Source organism: Thunnus thynnus, chromosome 9, assembly GCF_963924715.1.
Source record: "Thunnus thynnus chromosome 9, fThuThy2.1, whole genome shotgun sequence".
Taxonomy (NCBI): domain Eukaryota; kingdom Metazoa; phylum Chordata; class Actinopteri; order Scombriformes; family Scombridae; genus Thunnus; species Thunnus thynnus.
Genome location: NC_089525.1, coordinates 23,106,478 through 23,126,710, shown reverse-complemented (window position 1 = coordinate 23,126,710; position 20,233 = coordinate 23,106,478). Strand labels below are relative to the sequence as shown.

The window sequence follows — 20,233 nt, the reverse complement described above, 5'->3', positions numbered from 1 at the left end:
TTAAGCAACTCGTTTCCTGGTTTAATTGCAGTGTGGTTTACTGCAAAACAGTAAGATTACTAATTTTAGAATTTGGCAGTGTTTACAGAGCAGATAGAACATGGAGCATATTTCAGTTCATGCCCATTGTTTCTCATAAGCCAAGAAACTAAATGTGCTGCTGTTTATCCTTTGCACTTCTCAGTTGATCTTGTGAAGTTTCATCTCTAGTTTTTTCTTTTTTTATGTCTGACCCCATCTTTGACAGCATGAGATATCAAGCTCTGACACAAGCTTAATCAAAGGCTTTATTGCAGTCCTGTGCAGAATATACTGTACTGTATATAGACCACAGTTTTATTGTCAGCAGGGAAGAATATTTTTTTTTCATGCTGTCGCCGTGAAATGTTGTGCTCAAGAGATATATTAATAAGATGCTTTCACATAAATAATCCAGGTCATGTTTGAAGATTAATTTTGTTGTGTTACTCTTATATATTGAGAGGTTTTTCTTGTGACTGAAGGAGTATATTGTAGGCAGAGGAGGACATTGTCATTAGTGCACTCCTCTGGGAAAGCCTTACAGGGAAAAGGAAGCCAGAAGGTCATCACAGTGACTTTTTTTTCTTCATCATAGGAACGTCACACAGAGCTGCCTCCCCCTGGGTCTCTGACTCTGTGGTACTAGGCAGTCCTGGTGTAAATTATTGTCCGGGGTATAAATAGGCCGACAGTCTGGCAGGGCCAGGTGGTCTAATCTGCCTTTTTGGTGTCCTGCTCCCTGCCTGGCAAGGTGGTGTGGTGGTTGTTTGTCCCCACATTCACATTGGCCTCAGTACCCACAGATGGGCAAGTCTACCATACCTGTAGTATAGTTCCCAGCGTTTGGTAAGGATAACACTGATTTTACCAAACCTGTGTATTGACAAATAGGTGGCTTCTGAGATACTTAAAAAAAATCTGTTACACATAACAACACCTAATCTTTCATTCAGTGATAGGCGTAATAATCAAATTAATTAGAATATGACTCAAAATAAGCATCATTTGTATTAATCCTTGATAGTTTGTTGATATGAAGTGAAAACTAAACATTTGAGCCGAAAAAATTAAACAGTTTTGACAATCAATTTATCTTTTAAACCTGCTGTGCAGAACTTTTGTGTCCCCCTTTAGGCAGTGAGAGTAATTACAAAAACGCTGTCGACACATGCTTAATGAAGTATGCTGACCGGCTGGTCTCATACAGCCAGGGGCTCCTCACAGCTCGGAAAACGTCAGAGCAAATTTCCAAATAGGCATTATTTGGATAAACTGACCACATATTGGGAATCTAAATGGTTACTTTCTTGACTCAAAAATATTGCAACTTAATAAAGTGACATATTACCAGTCCTACAGCGAAAATTACAACAGCTTAATCTCCACCATCGCTGCCAGTTGGTGTTAAATGCATTCTGGGATACTTAGCTTCAGCAGCCTTCTGCTCTACCGGTGCACCAGCGCAGGAATGTCATACCAGAAACCAGATTTAAAAACTCTGTATTCTGTGAAATACAGAGAGATTTATCTGTTAGTGATAGGCTTAATCAGCATTGTGTGAACTTGTTTGGCAAGGGCTTGAATGTAATGGACGTTCATTTATATGTCAAGTCATGCTTTTAAGCAACCTTTTAGTCTTCTGTAAATGTAATATCTTTCTATCAGTTTTGGACTGTCAGATTAATTTCTTCCCACATTTAGTGTTTTTCTTTTGCTGTTTTAAATGATTTTTTAAGGAGAGGCAACACTTTTAGTGCATTCAATTATGAGTTCTTGTCCAATTTTCCAATCTCTTGCCACCTGGAAGCAGTATGGCTGCTGAATATTCAGCTTAACAAGGTTTTTCCCTTGGTTACAGTTTTGGAGCAACAACAACTACCATCATTACTGTTTGGTTGCTACAACCTGTCTGCTTCTACTGTTTGGATTTTGGTTATGGATTTTTTTTTCTTCATGGTGTACAGTAATCATTACATACAGTTTTTTTTAAACTTGACTACCTCTGCTGTTTTTATGGATTTTTTTTGTTAAAATGTGTCTCCAGCACAGCAATGTCTTCTCTTACATGTTTTCAACATACTGTGGTACTTAGCATTTAAATAAATGTTGATTGAGCTACTGGGCTAAATAATATGTCTTAATATATTTGCTTTTAATCACATAGTTATTGAAATGAAAATATAAAAATACAATAACTGTAACAGTTATTCTCCATTGTAACTGTTATTTGGTAGCCATCCAAATCTGACTTTCCCCCCTCATTCTGTCTTGTCCCTATGTTGTCTGTCTCCATCTCACCCATCATCACTTTCCCCCATCTTCAGTCGTCTCCCATCAGAGGTGCCAACATGTCACTAGCAGCGTTAAAGTCTAATGGCTATGGGAACATTTTCTCTGACACCTGCAGCAAACATGAAGCCTGCTGGGCTGCTGGGAGAACAGAGGGAGGTTTATCTGGGATGGCAGGCCTTGCCTCCATCACCATGCCAATAGAGACAGCAGCTCAGAGCTCTGCGCTTCATAGCCAGATAAGGCCTCGAGACAAAGAAGCACTGCAGCCAGACCCCACTCACTACAATGGAGGGGAGAAAACAAGATATATGACTAATAACCCTTGACAGTTTGCTCCAGTTAAATACTTTACTTTTATACCATGGTCTGGGTGAATACTTGATTCTGGTTGGCTGCAGGGTATCCATTATTTTCTGATAATGGACAACTACTAATTAGTTCCAGTGAAACTGTCTGTTCACCATTCTAAATTAATGTGCTGAGTAAAATGAGTAACCATAGCAACAGGGACGCAGTCAAAGCAATAACAAGCTAACAATAAGTGACTTCAACATTTCTTTTTACCTGTTTGGAGAATATGATAACTTTTATGACTGGGATACAGCTGAAGAAAGAGAAATTGAAAAGAAAAAGGAGAAACGGCACAAGACACCGGGAGAATGAAATCAAATAGAAGATGAAGATGAGATCAACACAAAAAAACAAAAAAAAAACCCAAAATGGGCTATTAATACCTTCAGTACCTTATCCTCTGAACAACACAGGATGGTGGTTGTAACATACAAGCTACAAGAAGTACACTACCCCTCTGAACTTACTGTTACTTTTTTATCACATAAGCGATCAACTTGCATCCTATTCGCTGTTCATCTCACTACTTCAGGCTGCAGCCAACAGTACACATGGCCTATCTTTTGTCATTGTGTTGTTAAACATACTATCATCATTTACTGTTTGTCAACCATATGCAATGTTATTGACTTTGAATGTTAGCATAATGTTAGCTTTCTGGCTCATAGCTGAGCCAAAGAGTTCTATTAACTGAACGGACTAGAAATATCTCCCGTTGCCAAGTCGAATCTAAGATTCTTTCTATTTACTGGAGTAAATAGAACCTTATGGGATGGTAATGATTTTTTCAGGTATTAGTCAAACCCTCAGGTGTTACCTGGGAAACTGAGTTATGGCTTGTGAAAAAGTTTAGATTTTGATTGTAAAGTGCATGAAAATGTAAATTAATGGTCTTATTTTTTTTTTCTTTCACAAGTGACCATGGTATAAGAGGGATAATGCTCTTTGATGTGTCCATAATCAGGAATTAATGGATTAATTCCTGATAATGGACACCTTGATGAGCATTAGGCTCCCAAACGCTATTGATTTGCGAATGAATGGATAATTGGCGTTATTTTTGACATTTAAAAAATATTTTTTGCCCTGGCAGGGGTTGTCGTTGGCCTGGCGGCCCGCCAGGCCTATACTATTATAGGGGAAACACTAGCTATTGATGTGGCACTTTTCTCCTTATGAAAGTAACATGGCGATTATTCAACCAATGAGAATTTGTTCAGACGAGAGCATATTGACCAACTAATCGACCAGCCTACAGCCCTAGTGATTAAGCATTTGTAGAATGCGACAGAGCTCATGTTGCTCTGTCAGTGAAGGTCAAAAAAAGCATTAAATAACAATTAAGTGTTAATAATTACATAAAATAGCAAAATGTTTTTATACTAATCAAGCTGTTAATGTGATGTAATTGTGAATATTACCACACCTTAACAGCATGATTAGCATTTAAAAAAACCTACATTTTGCCATTTTATGTAAGTATGTAAATGGTTTAATCACACTGGTGTTTTACTCTGACAGTTGATAAATGGTCATATTACTGTATGTATGTACCATGGCTACAGATCATGCTTCTTAATGTAATTCATAGTTTTTCATATTAAATATTCATTTTTGCATACAGTGTTTTACAACAATAGTGGGTCAAGCATCCGACAGAAGAACTTAATGTGTAACTAGTTTCTGAGGCTGAGTTTATAGTTCTGTGTTAAGGGCTTACACTTTAGCTACAGAGCCTATGGATGTAGCCACCGTAGCTATGCTGTACATGGGCCCCCTCAAAAATGTAACTACACAGTGGGACTATGGCAGCCACAGAGATACTGCAAAGCTACCAGTAAGAACTGTGATTGGCTGCTTGTGTTTTCTCCTGCTAGATTGTGATGCTGGTAGGGATTGTTGAGAATGAAGCAAAGCCATCTGTACTGCAATTTCTCTGTTTATCATGTGTGTTGCTCTCTGTCACAGAGAATTAAAAATGGAAATACGGCAATTGAACAGAATACTCTCATTCAGTAATGAAGCAAGGCAGACCTTCTCAACCTCATGCTGTATCACAAAGTGAATGAAAGTATGTAAACAATAACTATGGGGAATTATGGGGAATTTACTGTAATTAAAGCACGATTCAGCCTTGTCACAGTACATCCGTCAACTGCGGTAGTGATGGAAATGTTGTGAAATGCAACACTGAGCTGTGAATGAAAACCTACACCATAGATATCTATAGTTAACCTGCTTGCACCCATTATGAATCCAGCTTTAAGAGTCAGATTTTGTTTATGCTGTTATAGTGTCCTTTTCTCTACGTAAAGAATAATGTCAAGGCAATTTCACACTGTAATTTACTGCATTTAAAATCCTGGGGATATACTATGACAAACCTTGTAAAAAAAAAAAAAAAAAAATAGGGAAATGATCAAGTGTATTTTTTCAAGGATGACTAAAGATTGTGTGCAGAATAAACAGTATTCAAGTGTTTAATTCATGCTGACACTTGCAAAGATTAGAGCACATTATGGACAAAAATAATCAAATCACTTTCTTCTCTCAGTGGTACTGACTGATTGCATACCAGCCATGCTGTTGACAATGAAGCACCGGTTCTTTTAGTTCAGCTTTTTTTCTGCACCAGCAAGGCTTCCTAGATCTACTTTTTGTAGTGTCATTAGACTATATTATTTGTATTGCATATGCACTACACTTTCACTAGTTCTTGTGGGATATAGCCACAGCTAGGGCTTTAGACTGGGAAATCAGCTCTATGCTTGGTTAACCATGGCAGGCAAACTTGAACCACATAGTGCCACACGATGCCTGGGCCATCCAGTCTGTCACCATGAATATAAAGAGTGGATTTATCCCCTAAGACTCAGGTATGACCAGGAATAATGCACACTTAACACAGGGAACAGAAGTAAGGCTGCATCCTTTAGTCATTTTCCTCATTTTCATACAGTAAAGCCAACAGCTTTTCACTACAGAGCTTGTCTTTTTTTCATGGTTTGTTAAATCCAAATAATGGTTATCAATTTATGTATTTGGCCATAAGCAAGATGTTTATCTTGACAGATGGTTTTCAGTTAACTTCCTTTAATAGTGCAAGCCTTGTGTTAATTCTTTACTCTGAGAACTTGATGGATAACTCATTATGGGTAGTTATTGTATTATACAGTGGTTTCGAACATTATATTGGTCCATTATTTCACCAATTCCTAAGCATCAAAAAAGACAAGCCATTCACTCAGATTTATTGGTGCATTTGGCATGGGTCACCTCATATGATCAAAATCATTGCTAAAGCAAAAAGAGAAAACAGAACCATTCAGATGATTTCTTTTTTTTTTTTCGTTTTTGTTATTTATTGTGTGTGTCGGCATAAGTGTTTGTGCTTGTCTGGCAAGAAATTAAGTTTGTCACAGTGGCCCTAGACAATAGCAGGCAGGAATTGCTGAGCTTAATGTTGCACTCTGGGAACAGTAAAGTCATTTCGCTCCAGCAAACCACTTAATAGCTTTGGCTGATGCAGAGTTTGGAAATCCATCAGTCAATTGTGCCAGAAAGAGATGAGCAGACTGAAGAGTGCCAGTATGCTTAGTATGTGAGGAAACAGGTATCAGGACAATGAAGCTACTCTTGTTATGAGCTCCAGTCATAATAGAGACATTTAAAGGCCTTTTCAGATGACAGGGTACAAGCCAGTAATGGTTTGATCCGACAGACGTTGGGCATCGTGAACAAGAGCATTAGTAATGATAATAGGGTGTTTAATTCTGTGTAGTATGCCATAGTATAACACAACCAGTGCAGTATCAAGCTGTAACTTCAATATTTCAAAGTATTTTTAGTCTTTTTATATACATACATACATACATACATACACACACACATATATATATATACTCAGTGATGGTCATTGTCCAATTGGGGCACTGCATTCTCTGTATAGTTAGTTCTTTCACTGTTTGTTAGCATGTCTGAGTCATACACCACTAAACTGGAAAGAAATTACGTTCACCTTAAGGTCTCCCTAGAGGATAGAGAGCACTGCCTGAAGTGTCTTGTTCTTCACACTGAGAAACAGATCTGAAAATCTGTTCAAGGTTCAGATTCAGACACGGTGCTCCACTATTAGAGTACAGAAAACTGACAAGCAACCTGTTATGGTTGTGTGCACTATTATCCTCTCCAGAAAAACAGCAACAGCAATGGTCATACAGCTCACAATACAGAGACCTATGTTTACATTCACATCTGAGTGCGAATGGCAAGACGGTGTTTCATAACCTCAGACACATGATCAGCAAAGCACTTACAAGAGTAATTTTGGAACACACTGATAAACAGCCTGCTACTTTGTTGTTTAGGTGTGAGGACTCGTTCTCCTGTTAAGGGTAAAACAGGAACTGTTTTCTGGGTTCCAGACGTAGTAAAATCTTGTTCAAAATCACATTGACATTTGTAAAAAAAAAAAAAAAAACCCAGCTGTCATAGCCATACTCAATAGTATGCTGTGCACTTCATTTTATACCTTGATAAGGATGTTTTTACCTTTCACCATCTAACTACCGCGACTGTTGCAGGGTTGAAAGAGGCGAGCCTGTTGGCGAGATGAGGGGCTGCAGTCAGTTAGGAAAGAGAGGACTGAACAATGTAGAAGTTTAGAAAGCAGAGATTACAGCTGAAAAGCGGAAAAATACTTTAGTGTTATTGAATATTATGGATATGAACAAAATGGAGTTAAGATGACAGAATTATCTGCGTTGCCGAGCTGGTAAATTCTCATGCGAGCCATAGTTATTTTGTAGGCTCACAAAGTAATTGTTGTTGTGAAATCACAAGGGTTTCAATTTCTAATAGCTAGTGCTGTAGTGGATGCCAATTGGATACACCAGGAATATGCTTCATTTTTTTTTTTCAGAAAGACAGATGAAAGAAATGCTCAATGAGAGATTGCACCAAGTTACAGAAGCTTGTGGAACAGAGGCTCGGCCAGACGTGATGTTAGGATTTCAGCACTCTATACTTTGGGCAGCTTTGGTGATGTCAGCCTACAAAACACATATGACACAAAATACCAGTTTAAAAAGCTTGAATCCACACACTTCCACAAGTAGTGCATTTGAATGTGCCCAGAAAGGACAATTTTGTGAATAACTCTCAGCTTTGTATATGACTCAATAAATTTAGGCATCACTACATGAGACAGATTTTGCTGCAACAAGTTTAACCGTATATAATTAAAAAATTCCACCCTCATACATAAGTAGTTCCCTCCATCTTGTCATAATGTGGGCAGGAGGGTAGACAACCTGGCACACTGTCAGTCTTTAAGGATTACTAGTCAGTCTAGCAGCCTTCCAGCCAACCTCAGTGTCAGCACTCCGATCTGACTGGCTAGGATTGCAGACACATTGCCACCAATGAAGTAAATGACCCTTAGGTAGCTTAATCAGCCGTGAAGATGGCACTGGGCAATATGAAAGAATTCACTGTGTCTGACGATGAATTATTTATACTTTGCATACAAGATACGGCTAGATTTGTTGGAGAGAGAAATTACTATGAGGCTCAAGGATAAAAAGAGCCTTCTACTGCCATGTCAGCAGATTAAACAGCTCATCCAACAATTTAGTGGTATAGTTTAAGGTATTTTGTTATCATTCATACAAAATGACTGTTGTTCACCAGTGATGTTCAATGCCTATTTAAGATGCATGTTAGATGAACACGTCTAAAGCATCATTACAGCGATTTCAGATATTCTTTCACAACTGTGTAAATGTAATATCATGCAACCTTCTTTAAAAATCTGCCCAGTTTATCCTGCATCCTGAATACCTAACTGTCTCTAGGTTTAATTGTGCTGCGCAGTTTCTCCTTACTTCTAAGCAGCTCATACTTCTTATCAGACGCGTCTTGGGTGTTGAGACAAGGTAATTAGCTGTTTGGAGAGGAGCCTGCATTAAGGAGAACAGACTCATCTGCCTTTCAATCAAAGGCTTTGCACTCTGGTCAGGGCCCGGAGAGAAAACAATAGACCAACTGAATGAGGATGCCTCCTCATAACTTGCACTAAGAGAATGGATGGTATTATTTCATTATTATTAGTGACAGACGAATTTGGATTATTTTAAATTGTGCATTGCAGCATAAAATACATAAACTTGAGCACCAATCGACAAAGGACTTGGAATGTTCTTTCATCGCTTTATTTATCTCTTTATTTTTTTTTAATAGAACATGAGGAGATGTGGAACAGCGCACACACAGTCCAAATGCTGGCACAGGCAGAAACAGAATCTGTTATAAGTGAGACAGCTGCACACTCAGCTTTCATTGCATGACAAGTGATTTAGGACACCCAACAATTATACCTTTTTCTAGCTTACTTTAATGTTAACCAGGCAAAGTATGTCAGAGCTAACAGCATGAGAAACATTTCTTTATTTCTTTTTTATTTCTTTTTTTTATGTTTTATACAGTGCAGAGTGAATTGGAAAAAAACCTGATTCTTCTCTATTGACCTTCCTCAGGTCAGTGAATCTGTTTTGGTTGCCTACTGTTTCAGTCAGCGTCATCCTCGCTACGGAGAGAGCCAAGTTGTTTGGAGTTTATCAAATGAGTAGATCAAAGGTTTCACGGTTCCCAAATCTTTTAACAACTCAATTTCCCATTGTGTCTAGAAAAGGCTTGTCTGTAATCTATTTGGAATTTTATTCTTTTCAATTGGGCTATAATTTAGTGTTCCCCGACTTGGTATGAGTTTTAGCGAGACATCCCGGTTAAAGAGGTGTCAGCCTGTAGCAGCAGTATTGGCCTCCCTGTCTCATCCTTTCCCTCTTACATGCCTGCCCTCCTGCCTCACTTCCCTGATGTAAGTACTTGTGACGGAGAGAGCTGAGCCCCATCTACCCTTCACATGCAAGACTGCTTTTTTTAAACCTTTATTTACCAAGGGTTGGTTCACTTAACACCTCTGCTCTTTTCCAGCACCCCCCCCACCCCCCACCCCCTAACTATACCACGAGACAGTACATATAAACTAGGAACAGGCCCAGCACAACCATGTATTTTAATGAAGACTATTGTACAATGTAATCAAACATTCAGGGATATTGCTCCTGTTAAAGGCCATATTTTGAAGGATTTTTATAGATTTAAAAGCCTTGACTTTTACAGGATGGAGGCTGAAGTTAATTATAAAGACCTTTAAAACAACACAGCGTTGTTCCAATTTATTGCCATGTCTAATAGTTAGTCATTTACTCTTTAATATTCTCATTAAGTTCCCTCTTTGTCATACTTTTCCAAATTAACATAATAAACTAAGGGCACACACACACTTGAGATTTTTTTTTTGGATTTGTTCTCAGAGGAAAACTAATCCACACAGTAACAATTTAGCCACCTAAAGTGTTGTCTCTGCCTCTTCAGCTGATATTAAATCCTGTTTATTTTTCTTCTTTTGAGTGAAATTCTGTGGGGGTTCTCGTGCTACCAAATGATACCCCGAGCTTGAGCTCACCGTGTCTGTGAGCGAGAAGGAGAAAATGATTTCCCCAACCTCCTCATTGGCCATGAATGCAAAGACAGCACGTGGCTCTGGCTGTTAAACAACACATACTGGCTCCCAGCCCACTCGTAAATTACAGAGCGAAAGCCTCTCCCAAGACTGCCTTTAGTGAAACAGTTCAGTCAGTAAGTTTGTTTCCCATAAACAGCACCACGGCTGTCAGTTAACAGAGTTTTGTGCCTCAGAGACTGACATAGTGTTTACAAATTATGAAAAGCAGCCTGGCTAGGTTCATTAGTTTCTTTATTGCCAGTATTTTGTTGCATGCAGAATAGTTGTCTTGACTCTACATTGCCTGCAGTGGGTCTCTCAGCCAACAGTACTATCTAGACGTGAGGATACTTTTACATGCTTATATGAAAAATACTTTATACTTTTGGATTTGCCTTTTATTCTCCAACTGCTTCAGAAGTGCTTTGCTTTAGTTGCAATTGCGTTTGTACATACTTAGGGGTTTGTTTCCTGTCTTGTGGTGATAGAAAATGGTATTGTGTTGGTCCTCTGGCTATGTCTGTTAACATTGTGGAAAATTGTTTTCCTGCTCAATATCAGAGTGTTCAGCCTGAGCCATGTCTAAAGAAAGATGCACCGTACTTGTAACCAGTTCTTTCTCTTTGATCATTGTTTGTTGGAGAACAGTGGATGCGTCTACTTTGCCCTCTCTTTGCCCTCTGGTGATCTTGCACTTCCAAAAATATTATGGGCCCTATCTTACGCCTGGCGCAAAGCGGCGCCAAGCGCAGCGCAAGTGTCTTTGTTATTTTAAGACCGCCGCAGTTGTCATTTTCCCGTCCAGCGCCCATGTTGCTAAAGTAGCGAAGGCACTTGTGCCCATCAGTGTGCCCATGGGTGTGTTGGTCTAAAAGTAAGGTGCCGTCTGGCACATTGTCGGCATATTGCTATCTTGAGGCAGCAGAGAGTGATCGCACTATTGACCAACAAAAACCTGGTCTAAAGTCAATGGCGCAGTGTTTCACTGTTATTTTAAGGGCACATTATAAAGACAGTAATGTGCACCTACACAGATGAGTGGACAACATACACTCTGCTTGTTACACACATAGGTGTTACACAAACATGCAAAAGGTAACAAATAAAAGGATTACAATGTGAAAGATTATTATTGTGTATATTAACATATTTTAAAAAATACATGTCATAATGCTTAGTCATAATATTTATCAGAATTAACTGATCGCAGTAATGACGGATTAAATTATTTAATTATTTGACCAAATCGTGGCAATACATGTAGATATTTAAACAACAGATCAGACACAGATCGCCTCTCTGCTGCATCAATACATGATGACATGTGGAACACATGAGGAAATAAATGAGGTGAAAACAATTATTAAACTAATGAAGGAAATACATCTGCACAGCTTCTAACTGCTGCCAGCAGCAGGATCAGCACCTTGGAGAGCTGATCAAGTCCTGATAACTGTGTTAATAATTATTTACATGATTAAAATTAATGATTTAATTTTTGAACAATATTTAACAAATATTCTTTAACATTTTTGAGCGTACAGTGATCAGGTGTCCATACTTTCAGCAATTAAAACCCTGTTGATTTGACCTGTTACTCCATGACTGAACAAAACGATTTTAAAGAAACCAAAGCTGTAATTAAAAAAAATAAACCTTTTCAAAAACCAAACGAAGATAAATTTGCAACAAATTAATGAACAGGATCTTAAACTGGTGGTCTGGGGCTGACCACGGGAGGGTCCAGGAGCAGCAGAGGCCAGCGTGCTCGTTATGGATCGTGCGCTTTCACTTTGCGCACGAGCAGATCCGTTTCCTCTGCAGAGAAACGCTCCTTCTTACTACTTGGCAAATGCGCCACCATAATAGCAATCTGCCAAGGTGCAAGCGCACCTGACTCTTAAAGGGAATGGGAGATGACACTGTGATTGGTCTATTGCATGTTACACCGAAAACACACCCATGATTAATTAGGAGACTAAGGACAACCCTTTTGAACCATGCGCCTGGCGCATCGACCATTTTTCCGCCGTTAAAATAGCGAAAGCGGATTTGGACACACCCTAAATGCAATTGCGCCATGCGCTTCAGACCGTGCGCTTTAGATCGTTAAAATAGGTCCCTATATCTTCTAAGTAACATTTTTTGTGACATGTGTTATGTTTATTGTTAAATCCGTGGCGTAATATCAACACAGCACAAGTGACTTGTCAGTTGGTAGAAATGCTATATGGATGATTTATAGCACACATATTTCTGTTGCACCATTTTTATTACCTACTGCCGAATGCAGTGAATGTCAGTATTTTTTTAAGTTGTTTATAACATTGTTTATATAAACTGTTTATGGATCAGTTCACTATCTGAATGAAATGATTTGAACATTTATGACAAACAAATTTATGAGCACATCTTCAAGAAATGCACCCAGCAGGCACAGATGACTGCTTTAGTGTTTCTGTGTATTCATTTTAAAAATTTATTTGTTACTGTTTACATGTTGGCTTCACATATTGCAGCACAGTGGTGCTGCCATCTCTCCAACATGTTGTTTCCCTGTGTGTAGGAGAGCTTGACAGACTGTCCTCTTTTCAACATATCAGCAGGGGCTCATTAACAAACAAATACTGTACCACATGATTATATGTTTTCAATGGCGTGGGAAGAGTTGTGGCTATATTTGTAGTGCATACTTTATTATTTCTATGATATGTAGTTAAATATATAAATGAGATTGGTTTTAGAGATTGCTCAGTTTTGCACATTGTTAGTTTGGGAAGGATGACAGAAATAACCATGTTATTACAAACATGACAACACAGCTATATCCAGTGAAGCATTGTCTTTCCCACAACCCAAATGTGACATCTATGTGACATCCAAATGTGTAAAACCATAATACTCACTACGAATTGGGAATTCTTGCTTGCTTATCTGGTAGTAGGATTGTAAAGGTGTAAGTATTTCTACTACTGTGTTTGTAATGTAGAACCAACACATACATTTCTAATATGTAATTCTGATTTTTCATAGATACAATGTGTGTACCTTGACGGTGTTTGGTACAAATGTCTTTGGTGTTCTTTGTTAAAATTAGTTTATTTCCTTTAAGTGTAAAAAGTACAAACAAAAGCTAATTTAAAGCTCTGCCTCCAGGTTTGCAATACAACAAGCATCATAATAGTCTTACAGTTTTACATTTCTGTTTTGGATATGGTTAAAGCAGAAGATGTGGTTTGGTTTTAGTAATGAAAACTATTACTTCATATATGAAGCAATTGGGATTTTCATACCTGCATTCTCAAGCAGTCCTATTCCTAGTTATGTCAAGAAACAGCACATTAAATCCACTTTTCCACAGAATTACACTATAGGCTACATCCCAGTAAGCAGACACGATTATTTATTTTATCAACACCCCTTTTTTGTGTCTTTTTCCCATTTGTTAAATTATACACATAAATACAATAAAATTACAGTAAATGAATCCTTCAGTATTCTACTTTTATGCATCAGCCCTTTGCTGGAAGCAGCAACATAAGCTATGAGTACAATGTCTTAACTACAAAAGTAATGTGATCATCTTTTAAAAGACGTTTAGTTAGCCCTCAGAGCTAATATGTGCTAACTACTTAGTGGGTGATATCATGATTATATCTAGTGTTAGTGTTTTTTGCCGATATCAAAAAAAATCAGAGACTATATCATATTAAGTTGCTTTGAGCTGTAAATTCACTACTTCTAAGCAGAAGGCAGAAGAAAGCGTTACCTCGGAGCCTGACGAGCCCGGGCGAGACCTCTCTTCCACCGGGCAGCTTTCCTGCTCCTGCGTCCGTCTCAGACTCACCCTGGTTGGTGGCTGTCTCCTTGGCCTGCCGCTGGCTGTGCAGTGCTATCTTCTCCTTTTGTCCATTTTATGGCAAGTGGCAACCAGCATTAAGGTGCATTACCACCACCTGCATCAGCTATGTTAGAATGAATTAATGTTACATAAATACCTATAGCAGCACTGTTTGTCCAGGAGCTTAACAACAACCGGTCAGGAACCGGTGCCAATTTAGTACCTGTTCTCGATATCTATCCCTACCTAGCTATAGTGGATACCCTAAAATGCTCACACCAGCTTACGCTGTTGTTTGGCATTCTAAAGAAACTATGTTCAAGGATTTAATAGTAGACTGCATAAAATTACGTGTAACATTTAGGTCAAGAGAGATATTTTATAGAAATAAGTAGTATGAGCTTTTATCTGATTGTTGCTTAAAAGCCTGGTTGATGGTAGAGGCCACGAATGAATAAGACTGATGTTCATAAGGAACAAAATAAGAATTTTAATTTTATATGTTTTAGTGGTACACATGTAGTTAAATGTCTACCTCGTCACTTGACATCTTGAAGGTTTGGGTAATGCATTGTTGGTAAAAAATGATTGACGTTTTTCAAAATGAAGCATGAACTTAAGCCAGAATAGCAGAGACGGATTATCTTCTGCAAAATATCACAATTTACTTCTAATACCAGCTAAAATATAAAAAAAACAAAAACACTCACACACCCGTAGATGCACATGTGAAGCCCATAGTTTGTGTAGTTGTAGTAGTCAGGCTTTTTACCCTACTTGATGTGGTGGACATGTTTTTATGATTTCCAGACAAATGTAAAAACCTGTAAGCCCTCTTTAGCTGGCCCTGAGTGTGAGATGAGGTACTTCATCACAGAGATAAGCATGCAGGCTGAGGGACAGCTACAGGAAAGAAAAGGTACAAGAGAGCTGCTTGTGAAGTACCGATCAGTTCTTGTGAAGTTGGTATGATTAATCCAACGCTGTGAATTGTTGCAGAGGGCGATTTGGTTTGTGCCTTCCCTAGCTGCTGTTTCCCTGCTGTGGAGACAAAAGATGAATGGACCTATTGGGGCTATTATGGGGTATCTCCCGTCTCCATCACTATAGGGGCCAATTGACTCCGATAATCCTCGCTTCACTGAGGGGACTCTCTAATCCAGGCTAGACACAGGTGTCTGGCCTCATGCATTCATCAAGATGACTAATGCACTCAACTGTGTGCAAATGCATATGAAAATACATATGTACACAAGGCTAAACACATGGAACATTGTCTGAATGATAAATATCTGTAGGAGGGGATGCACAAGAAACCTCACATCTAATGGCATTTTGAAGCAGTAGAACTGATGTTGTTTCCACTGACTGTATCTAAATATGGTCGTCATGACAACTCACCAAAAGTCAAGCCAAAACATTTCGATAGCCCCCTGGTGGCTCGCTGCATTATAGGCTATAAGTCCCGCCCCCTCCATGTTAGTGGATAGAACATGAGCCAAACTAAAAAAAATCAAAGCACACGTCAAATAAATTCTTCCCAAAGATGGTTTCTATCATTTTAGGTAGTTCTTATCACACTGATGTATGTCCAAGTGCTTATTTTTCTGATAAGTTTGTTTTTAATTAGTTATTTGACTATATAAAAAGGGGGTGTGACATCATGATTGACAGCTGTAACAGCCACTCTCAAACCTTTGTCAGGCAGCCGTATGGCTGAGGGGGCGTGTCTTGCAGGCCGTCATCCCGCCCCTGACTCTACTGTGTAGACTCTGGCTGACAGTCAATGGTTGTTTCCTTTTTGCTCTATTGACCTGAACAGTCATCAATAGTGCAGCCAATACCCCTGAGATATTTTTGACTACTAAGAAATTAAACAAACCAAACAATCATCATTTAAATCATTTTCCGCAGTTTGTGCTGCACTAGCTGAATGCCTGCACCTTCCTCCTCATTTTGACAAACAATTCTTCTACAAAGAAAATCTGTCTTTTCATTTTAATACTGTTCGTGGTCTTAGCAAGTGTGTCTGCATAAGACTTTGTGTAGAACATTCTCTCCTCAGCTTTTGTCCTCACTGTGAAGCTCATATATTGCATGCTGGATCTGAATCACAAATTCAGAGACTAATTTCAAAGGCCAGTGTGAAACGTCTCCCCTCCCAGACTTCTGCTTCGTTCATAATCATTAGTGGACACATTTCCCCAAGTTAGCAACTATTGCTTTTTCCTAACTATAGAGAAGTGTTTTAGAGCTAAGTGGGTAGAAATGAAAAATGTTGGTAATAACAACTATGATGGGGAAAATGGGTGCCTTAAGATATTTTCCCAAATTAAAATAACTGTCATTATTCTTCTGAAGTTTAAGCTAATGCCATTTTGATGGTGAATAAGTGGCCTATTTTTCTGTCCTCACAGTGGGTGTATGTGCATTTTCTCATTGGCCTTGATTTGATTTTGTGGTTGCTATTACTGTTGCAAATGGTCTGCTCACGATTTCAGCAGTTTCACTGCCTCAAAGTGTAACACCTCCAATAGTTTCAAATCAACAACAACTGTACAACAAGGCTAACAGCACTACTGTACTGTAATGTGTAAAGACAATAGAATAACAATGGGTCTGATTATTTTTGCATTTGTTTGGCTACCAAACATCATCTGATCATCTGGGTCTTTCCTTGCCTGCTAAACTTTTTAAGAAGACAGATTTAGGGTGTATGATTTTGTACAAAATTATGATTTGTGGTTTTGTTTGTTACCTGCACTCCATTTGTTTGATTAGTAACATTTTATTGCAAATCATGGGTCAGCGCACCCTCAGTTGTGTTGGATTTCAACAACACTGCCCTAAGAAGCCATAATGTAAAAAAACAAGAGCTGCAGACAATTATGTGTTGAATTAAGTTTTTAGTTATGGTAGTAGTAATGTTTTTCTTTTTAAATAATCCTCTCATCTTTTTGATAATATTCATGCTTAAAGGCAGCCTATATCTGAACACAAGCCAGTGTTGTAATCTTATTTCTGTTTTCCCCATTTCCCAAGCAGTCTTTTATTACAGACTACATTGTTTTGTATATTGAAACCATGTACAAAAAAGGAAACAATTGCACATTCACTTATTATGTCCCCTCTCTATATTGTGTGTTCCCAGGGTTTATCTAATGTTATCAGATTCTCTCTACTGCGTCATAGGAGGTCAGCAGTGTTTTCTAAGGACTAATTAATTATTTTTATTATACTACAAACAAATACAAGTGGAAAAAAAAGGATACTGTTATAATCTACAGTGTGTACTGACGCACTGAACTTAGTGTTGCTCTTGCTTAGGGGGCTGAGAAGGTGGTGTGTCTTTGAAGTTTTGACGAACTTCAAATATGTTGCAGAAGCATCCAGGCTTAAAAACTTTGTAATCTTTGTCTTATGCTCACAGAGGTCCAAATTGTTGAGTCAGTCACTGTGATGAGAATGTTATCACTGCTCGACATGTAAGGTTGAGAATAATATAACTGATGCGCCATTAAATCCTGTTGAAGTTGTGACACAAGGTGTAGTGGTTGATGAGTTATATGATTACCTTTATTAGTTAATCTTTTTAGAGCCAGACTGATATATCGGTTGACTTTATTGGCTAACATTGGCCTGTCACAGATATATCGGTAATATATTGGTATCGGCATATATGTTGTCCAATATGTGCATATATATATATGATAATTATTATTATTAGAAGAAGAATATCGGCCAATATATCAATATCAGAATTTTTTTCATCGGCCCCAAAAATCCAGTATCAGTCAGGTTCTATTGTAGATAAATTGTTTAATATAGTATAAAATTACAGAAAATGGTAAAAGGAGCTCCCATTGCCATTTCCCAGAGCCCAAGGTGACGTCTTCAAATAGCTGTTTTTACATTTTTACATGACGTTTTTTTCATTTAGCAGACCCTTTTATCCAAAGTGACGTACATTTTTATGAAATGAAAAATTCAGATATATTAAATTTGCAATTATGTAAAACAGGGAAAAACAGCAAATCCTGTCACTGAAGAAGCTGAAACCAAAGAATGTCTAGCATATTTCCCTGATAAATGGCTTAAACAAATATAAATATTGTTGTTGATTAATTTTCTTTTCATTGATGAATCAATTTGACTAGTAATTGTTGCCTGTCATTAATCTTTGACCTTTAGCATTTATCAGTATGGACCACAATCAGTACAGTGAATTCCAAGTCAAAATGTCAAAAGTACTGATATTAAAGAAGCTCACTTAAAAAGTCTCACAAATCAAATCCCAAAGTTCAGAAGACTTCAGAATAAATGTGTGTCTATTCTTTCAATAGGAATTCAGGGCTGCTGTCAGCAGAGTGGAGCGAGGTTTGGGCATCACTGTGACCTTCTCAGTGGCCTGAGAGTGTGTTGGCATGGCATGACTGATGCAGATTATCATAGCTGGAGAAAGCCAATTACTCTGGTCATCACGGCACCCTCAGGGCCCCTCTCTGTGGAATGAAATGCATTACAGAATTCTCTGTGCATCCTTCTGGCAGCGTTTTGTATTTCCTCTATGCTGATCCCCCAGTTTGAGGGCTAATAGTGCAGTCAATGGGAGCCTCCCGCGCCTCAGAGCCCTCTTTGACTCGGATGAGCTTCTGCTCCACAAAGCAGGGAGGTCGTACCTCTTGGAGAAGCGGATGAATTACATTCTCCTCTGTTTGTCTTCTCTGTCTATTCAAGACAAAGCTCTTTTTACTTTTGCTCTTCTTAAACACTCCCCTCAGTCAGTGTCCTTGAATAAGACTACAGAATGAATAAGTCAGGTTGCAGAGTTGTGGTATAAGAAACTATTCTGTGGCATTTTTATGAATAGAACAAACTGAAACTGATCACATCTTTGTTATCCTTGGTTTTGTTTTCCAAAACAGATTTGTTATAAGACCAGAGAAGCTGGGATCACACACGACACCGACGCTGCCTTCCTAGAATGTACAAAGACTACAGATCAAGCCGAGTCACAGGTAAGAAGCCTGGGCGTGTGTCTGTTTGTGAAAGTGTGCACTGTATATGTAAGTGTTTCCAATGACTTTTTCTTCAGTGCAGCAGAAGCAGCCATTCTAGTGAAAGCTGCATTACTGAGATGTCAAATCATAAAAAAGATTTGCTGGTCAGATCTTTGCATCATACCCCAATAACAGTCAGTGTCACACTAAAGGGCTTTTTTCTATATATCTCTCAACAGCTTCTTCTTACTTGCTTTATCCTCTGAATCCTCAATACTCTTTCCTGGATTTGAATGATTCTCCTTAACTCATCTTTATTTTGTCCATGTTCACTTTCATTTCTTTTTGTGCAGACATCAAATTCTGCTGCATCCTCTCAGTTAATAGAGTCAAGGCTTCTGATTCAAACATCTTATTCAAGCTTATACCAATGATTCAAACACGACTCAGACATGGAAAGCGGTGACACACACACACATACGCTCTGTCACACAAATCACAAAATAAAAAATACAATTTGAAGGATGCTTTTGTTGAAATAGATGTAGTACAGTAGGGTTGTGTATGTGCATGTTTAGCTCCCTGTGGAAATAAGCCTTAGCAGCGTTAATGTCAGGGATTAGTTGTTGAGTTATCAGATCCGGATAAGTTGTTCTTTCGCATGAAGGCAAACACCTGTTAAATAGAAACAGAGATTACATTGTTGATGTGTGTATAATTGCTTACAAGGTTATAAAGAGATCAGTGGCAATGCTTCATTACAGGACAGTTCAAGCGTGCCGCTTAAACATTTGTCAGTTATTATATATACTCTACACAGTGTCCGAAATTAACTTTTTGACTCACCTGTCAAGGGGACTGGTAGATGAAAAAATTCCACCAGACAAGCATATTTTTTACCAGCCAAAATAATAAATTGCCTTTAGTGTATACATTAATTTCAGTACATAATGTACTTCACTGTATCGACTCAATATCAAAAAGTAGGCAGGAGTGTAAACATGCACAGAGTAAAAATTAATCAAATAATTCGTCTCAGACCCCCTATGCTCCTACAGTTTCGCGGCACTGTTTAGACGTGTGTAAAAAACAAATATGGTGCACTTGTCTACACTGTATAGGGACAAACATAAGTAATTTCCTCCGAGCCATCATGCCACA

At 38.4% G+C, this 20,233-nt stretch overlaps 1 protein-coding gene across 7 annotated transcripts in view; it reads left to right on the top strand.

The window, feature by feature from the left end:
- Positions 1 to 20,233, top strand: part of enox2 (ecto-NOX disulfide-thiol exchanger 2) — a 187,776-nt gene that overhangs the window by 29,161 nt on the left and 138,382 nt on the right. For all 7 annotated transcript variants that reach the window (XM_067599749.1, XM_067599756.1, XM_067599748.1 and 4 more), the window contains one exon: positions 18,998 to 19,090. In XM_067599749.1, the coding sequence (XP_067455850.1) occupies positions 19,057 to 19,090 (34 nt within the window). In that variant the 5' untranslated portion in view covers positions 18,998 to 19,056. The remainder of the gene's footprint in view (positions 1 to 18,997; positions 19,091 to 20,233) is intronic.